General features: G+C 38.4%; 1 protein-coding gene across 2 annotated transcripts in view; it reads right to left on the bottom strand.

The window, feature by feature from the left end:
* Nucleotides 1–796: 796 nt before the first annotated feature.
* The window catches only part of LOC140440796 (retinol dehydrogenase 14-like), a 55,395-nt gene continuing 49,219 nt past the window's right edge, over nt 797–6,972 (bottom strand). For both annotated transcript variants that reach the window (XM_072531169.1, XM_072531163.1), the window contains exon 4: nt 797–1,033. In XM_072531169.1, the coding sequence (XP_072387270.1) occupies nt 839–1,033 (195 nt within the window). In that variant the 3' untranslated portion in view covers nt 797–838. The remainder of the gene's footprint in view (nt 1,034–6,972) is intronic.

Raw genomic sequence — 6,972 nt, 5'->3', positions numbered from 1 at the left:
AGTTCATTGTTATACCTCGATCTCCATATTCCGTTTTCGTTAATAGATCCAAATATCTTTCTTAGGACTCTTCTTTCGAAGACTTCCAGTTTTCTTTTTGTCTCTTCTGTCATCACCCATGTCTCGTATGCATAACATACTATTGGTCTGATAATAGTTTTGTAGACCCTGATTTTCGATCTCCAGTGTGTGTTTTTTGAGCGAAACACATGATCGAGTGAAAAATAAGCTTTGTTTCCCTTTACTATTCTTCTTAGGATTTCTAGTTTTTCTGTTCCATCCGTGTTTAATGCAACTCCTAAATATGTGAAACTTTCTACCGTTTTAATATCGTCCTCTAATTCAACTGTGCGTCTGTTTCCCCTAGCTCTTGCCTGTGTTAACTTTATTGTCTTTTGAGTATTTATTTCTAGTCCGGTCTCTTTTGCCTTTGATTTTAATTGTGAATATATTTCTGCCGCCTCTTCTGTTCTGCGAGAGATGATGCTGATATCATCGGCATAGGCGGCAATGTGTATTGATTTATTTGTTAGGAGACCTCTTCCTATACTCAGCTGTCTTATCAAATCTTCCAAGGTCAGGTTAAATAGTGTCGGTGCCAGCACGTCTCCTTGCTTTAATCCTTGGGCTATCCTAAAGTTTTCAGTGAGCTCATTTTGGACTCTGACAGTTGCTATTGAATCCATTGTTGTTTTTATCAGTCGGTTGAATTTTTGAGGGATATTAAAGGTCTGCAATATTTGATATATGATATTCAGTATATATGGGAAAAATAATAACAAAAATTATAATCTAGTTTTTTAATAAATTATTTGATAAAGGTACATTTCTGATAAAGTTAATCTAGTCTTTCCTCTGGTTTCAGTTTCACTATTTCTTCCGACGCCCTCCAGATCGCCTCACAAAATTTTGTATCGTAAGCTGCTCTTGGTTTAACATTATGCAAAAATCTTCCGACAAAACTGCCTGTTACATTCTCAAACTCTTTGGCAATTGCTATTTGCACGGCGCCTTGTGAGGTTACCCTTGGTTCCTACAAATGAAGTATTTAAGTTACACAAAATATACTATAATTAGTATGTATATCTTGTGAAAATTGTAACAAAAAAAATCGGTTGCCTGTAAAGTCGGTTTTACGGGCGAGGATTTTACGTGACAACGTCTTTTTCTCGGTAGAATATTTATTGATATGAATATTATTAAATTGCACAATAGGAACAAGGAATTGAATGAAAATAACAATTGCACAAATTTTAACTATAGAAATATATTTTGTTTACTAAAACATTGTACATGTAAACTTAAACTTAACTAATTTCTATTTGAGTGATTTTGTTGAGGATAGGACGATGATAGGAGAAATATGAAATGAAAGGAAGTGTTTCTGCTGTAATATGTCTTGAACGCCAAGAACGCTCGAGAAAGACAGAGACACAAGCACGGAAGCACGCACTGATTCAACGCGCCTAATTCTCTAGTGCTGCGCGCGCAGCGGACCGATCATGTTTGAGTGGGAGAGAGACGCAAGGCATTCGCCGGTCCAGCGGGCCTCTCTCTCGTTCGGTGACTCACTGTAACAGACGTGAGCGGGCGTTACACTTTTTCATGAATGACTCCGAGCCACAACCTAATTTAAGACGTTGTCACGTCAAAAAGTTTCTTGTCTAGCGTCCAATGTAATTTCTAAACTATACGCCAATGGTAAAGTCTTTCATTGTGGATATTTTTTTAAACTGAAAACAAAAGCATGGCTTTTTGAGATATTTGAAGTTAAATGATATTTATAAGAACATATTGTTCAGATAAAACTTCTTGCTTAATTAATTCATCTTTCAAATTAATATATTACATGTGAATCGCCTATTTCAGAAACAACCTAAGTCACATTTTGACGATTTTGAGGTTATACCACTAACATATATTTCTGTGGATTACACACAATTTAATGCAGAATACACCACAAGTCCCGTGAGAATAGTTGATTTTATATCAATTTAAAATATTCATATATTACTGAAACCACCTTAGTACCGGACTAAGGTTGTTTCTGCACTAAATTGTCAGTTGTCATTTTGCATATCGACGTTTACCATAATCTATAAAATTTATAGTGTTTATATTGTTTGTTCTTATTGCTGCTTATAAAAAAATGTCTGTATATTGGAAGAAAAACGTTCATATTTTAATATTATTATGGACAACGATCAACCAACCGCTAGTGCTAAAAACGCTAAGGATGGAGAGCCTGCTACTAAAAGGCGTAAGGCAATTAGGAAATCGGATGAATATCAGCGTACTGTTACCAGAAACTCTAGAGTTAAAGGGCAAACATATATTAGCTATAAAACTAAGGCAATGGAAGCAAAGCAAATAGGATCTCAGTGCAAGTAAGTTAATAAAAATATAATATTTTTGAGTTTGTAAAGTACAGTGTGTACAGTTTGTAAAGTTTTAGGTGTCTACTCAAATGTTTTGAAAAAGTGAACGAATATCAAAGGAACATTATTTTTGGTAACTTTTACGGTATGATAACAAAAACGAGCAGGATATATATCTACAAGGATTAACAGAAGTAATGGAGGTGTCTACAAGAGAAAACGTAATGAATGAGATAAAGATAGGACAAGAAGTTATTTGTTAATATTGATCAGACAAAAAAAAAAGAGATACGAAGGAGCTTTTTTAAGTATTCACGCCATTCGAAGAGAAAGGCTAAAGAGAATTAAAAGACTTGTGGTAGGTGGTGTGATACCTACAGATAAAAGGTGAAAAAATATAAAAGGGAACATTACACAGGTCTGCGACATAAAAATTGTTTAAAATTGAATAAGTGATTTTTATAGTATTTTCAACGCTAATTTTGGGAAAAATAGTGAAAACATTCCATCACGTACAGTTATTCCACAAACTGCTTGTCTATTTTTAGCTTTTTTTCGATATTTTTATACATAGTTCCGTACTCTAGTGAGTTTGAATTTTTGTTTTTTGGATCTTTATGAACTGTTTATTAAGCCCATAGTACTTTTAATAAGTATAAAAAATACTTTAAGGTATTTTCAGTTACTTAGCTGTTTTTTTACTATACAAGTTGTATGTAAAATAAAGAGTTGATTAGAAGAAACCAGCATTATTTTCATGTCGGTACTTGTCCATTGCCTCCCCTCCCTCGCCATCCACTTACTGACTCACTGAGCATCTTTTATGTCAGTGCCTGTCTGCCACAGTGCCCATCCCCCTCTCCATCACCAAGCAGTGAGCTTCTGCTACCTGTTCTTCAGTTCACAGTATCTCTTCACTCTGAGCTGTTCACGTGCTGTGGTTACTAGTGATTTGTAGTAGTGATTGTGAGAGTAGTATTAAATGATATCTCGTTACACACGGATAGTTGGCAATAAAGTATGAATCAAATAACTTTCAGTGATTTTTTATCGAACTACAAAGAACATAAATTCAAGGCATCAGCCTAAACAGATTGTTTTCTTGTGGTGTGAAGTTGTTTTATGAAAAATGGCTACCAGAGGATGTATCAACTCACCAGATTGCTTCTGCTACATTTGTGGTAACTATACAGTTAAAAAGCAACAAAGAAACATTTCCGATTTTGTTGAAAAAGTATATTTTGCTTATTTTGGTATAAAGTTGGGTGATCAAGACAAGTCTTGGGCCCCACACAAAGTTTGTTCAGTGTATGTTGAAGAACTGAGGCAATGGTTTCAAGGTAAAAAGCAGTCATTTCGTTTTGGAATACCAAAGGTTTAAAGGGAGCCCAAAAACCATAGTGATGACTGCTATTTTTGTTCTTGCAATGTTCAAGGTTTCAATTTGAAAAACAAAAAGGGTATTTCTTACCCTAACATTAAATCAGCCATTCGCCCTGTTCCTCATGGACCTGAAGTACCAATACCCTCCCCTCCAGTTTCTTTGGATGGTATTTTAGATGACCACGAGCCATTGGCTCAGCTAGGTGAAAGTGAAGAAGACAGTGATGGCTACGATCCTGGCACAACCGATCCCGTTCCATTCTCATAATCTGAACTGAATGATTTAATTAGAGACCTAGGTCTTCCTAAAGACTCGGCAGAACTTTTAGGGTCTAGATTAAAAGATAAAAATATGTTGGCTCCGGGTACGTCCTTTTCTTGGTATCGTTCCAGGGAAAAGAAGTTTGTATCTTTTTTCTCTCAAGAAGGTGACTTGGTGTTTTGCAGTGATGTTCCTGGACTTATGGCACGTTTCAAAATAGAATATGCTTCTATTGAGTGGAAACTTTTTATAGATTCTTCAAAAAGAAGCTTTAAAGCAGTGCTTCTACACAATGGCAATAAGTATGCTTCTATGACAGTTGGACATTCTGTTCACTTGAAAGAATGTTATAAAAACCTCGAACTGGTTTTAAACAAACTCTGCTATTCAGACCATAAATGGAGACTATGTGGTGATTTGAAAGTGATCTCAATGCTGCTTGGTCAACAAAGTGGTTATACAAAGTTCTCTTTCTTTCTCTGGGAATGGGACAGTAGAGATAGAAAGCAACACTAGATTAAAAAAGTTTGGCCCTTGAGAAAAACCTTACAGGTGGGGGTTAAAAATGTTGAGAGGAAAAGCCTTGTGGATCCCAAAAAGGTATTACTACCACCACTCCACATTAAGTTGCGGCTAATGAAACAATTTGTAAAGGCGTTGCCAAAAGAAGAGGAGTGTTTAAAGTTTCTTTGTGTACAGTTTCCTGGTTTATCCGAGGCAAAAACTAAAGGAAGGAGTCTTTGTCGGACCAGACATTAGAAAACTGATGAGAGATCCCAATTTTATAGACAAAATAGAAACAAACGAAAAAGCAGCATGAACATCTTTTAAACTAGTTGTTACCGGTTTCCTAGGAAACAAAAAAGATCCTAACTACAAGACAATCGTCGCAGACATGCTCGACAACTTTAAGAAGCTGGGATGTAACATGAGCATTAAAGTTCACTTCCACCATTCACATCTAGACTACTTCCCTGCAAACCTTGGTGATGTAATTGAAGAGCAGGGTGAAAGATTCCACCAAGATATCAAGGAAATGGAAAGAAGGTATCAAGGAAGATGGAACGTCAACATGATAGCGGACTACTGCTGGATGCTAAAACGAGATGACCCTCAACGAGTGCAGAGCCGGAAAAGCAATAAAAGAAGCTTCGACGGAAAGCAAAAGCGTTACTATAAGGACTTATGAGCTTAAAGAGAAATATAAGTGTACTAGATATGTAGTTTATAACATGTATTATACATGAAATAAAATCCTTTAACTTAAGAAAAAAATTGAAAAATTGCTAAAATTTTGTTATTATACCAAAAAGTAATTCCTTTTTTGTGAGAAAACCTTACGTGATAGAAAAAAATGGATTGCATTTTTGCAATCACCGCTGAAAAATACATAAAAATCAGTTATGAAATTCCAAACAATTTTAAAAAATATTTTTTTTGTAAACCTGTGTTATTGATGGAACTAGGGAACTTAGTCAAAGAGTCTTATTACTCTGGTAAGGAATTTAGGTACTTAGATGCGAAACTTAATACAGTAATAGTAGATAGATAGGGTTCCTTCTGGAGCGGAAGTGACGTCACACGTCGATCGTCAAGCGTACGTATCCTCATGGGTCAAGGCCACGCCCCCCTCGTGACGTAGGAACGAGTCTAGGGTCTCGAGGCCACGCCCCTCGACCAATGGTGACGTAGGAACGTACCTCGTGTCTCTAGACCACGCCCCTTGGCCAATGGTGGCGTAGGAACGTCCCCCCATGTCTTGCTGACCAATGGTGGACGTCCTCGTGACGTCGGAACGTGTCGTCGACCAATGGCAGCATAGCAGCGTCAGTGGTGGGAATAGCAACACCCCCAGCGACCAATGACAGCTCAGAATTTGAATAAACATCATAGAAATGGCGGTATAGCGATGAGGGACCAATGGTGACATAGTAACGCCCTCCTCGTGACGTCGGAACGTGTCGTCGACCAATGACAGCATAGCAGCGTCAGTGGTGGGAATATCAGGCCAATGGTGGCATAGTAACGCCCTCCTCGTGACGTCGGAACGTGTCGTCGACCAATGACAGCATAGCAGCGTCAGTGGTGGGAATAGCAGGCCAATGGTGGCATAGGAACGTCCCCCAATGTCTTGCTGACCAATGGAGGACGTCCTCGTGACGTCGGAACGTGTCGTCGACCAATGACAGCATAGCAGCGTCAGTGGTGGGAATAGCAGGCCAATGGTGGCATAGGAACGTCCCCCAATGTCTTGCTGACCAATGGTGGACGTCCTCGTGACGTCGGAACGTGTCGTTGACCAATGACAGCATAGCAGCGTCAGTGGTGGGAATAGCAACACCCCCAGCGACCAATGACAGCTTAGAATTTGAATAAACAACATAGAAATGGCGGTATAGCGATGAGGGACCAATGGTGACATAGTAACACCCTCCTCGTGACGTTAGAACGTTTTCCTCGACCAATGATGCCACAGAAACGTGTCCTCGACCAATGGCGGACATCCTCGTGACGTTGGAGGCCAATGGTGTGCATCAACGGCCAATGAGAAAGACGTGCATCGACTAATGGTGGAGTCGTACCACAATATTAACGAAAAGACGCCCCCAGTCCCCCCCATTCCCCGAAAAGACGCCCCCAGTCCCCCCATTCCTCCCGAAAAGACGCCCCCCCAATAATAACGAAGCTACACGTCCAACGTAACCAATGAGAACGATGTTCAATCGCTGGTCGGTGACTGCGTTCTATGAATTGACAAAGAGAAGAAGACGAATGACAGACAAAGAGAGCAATTTTTCCTCGTATTTTTTGTAATTAAAACCTACAACCATTAGCGTAAAACTTCTAAATTTTTTCAATTTATATTTTACGAGTTACCTCGTATATATTTTATCGATTACCATAATAACAAAAATTCGTTTATTTTTCAATTTATACTTTACATGATCA

The sequence above is a fragment of the Diabrotica undecimpunctata genome, chromosome 1, assembly GCF_040954645.1.
Source record: "Diabrotica undecimpunctata isolate CICGRU chromosome 1, icDiaUnde3, whole genome shotgun sequence".
In the NCBI taxonomy this organism is placed as follows: domain Eukaryota; kingdom Metazoa; phylum Arthropoda; class Insecta; order Coleoptera; family Chrysomelidae; genus Diabrotica; species Diabrotica undecimpunctata.
This window is presented reverse-complemented; position numbering and strand designations above follow the sequence as displayed.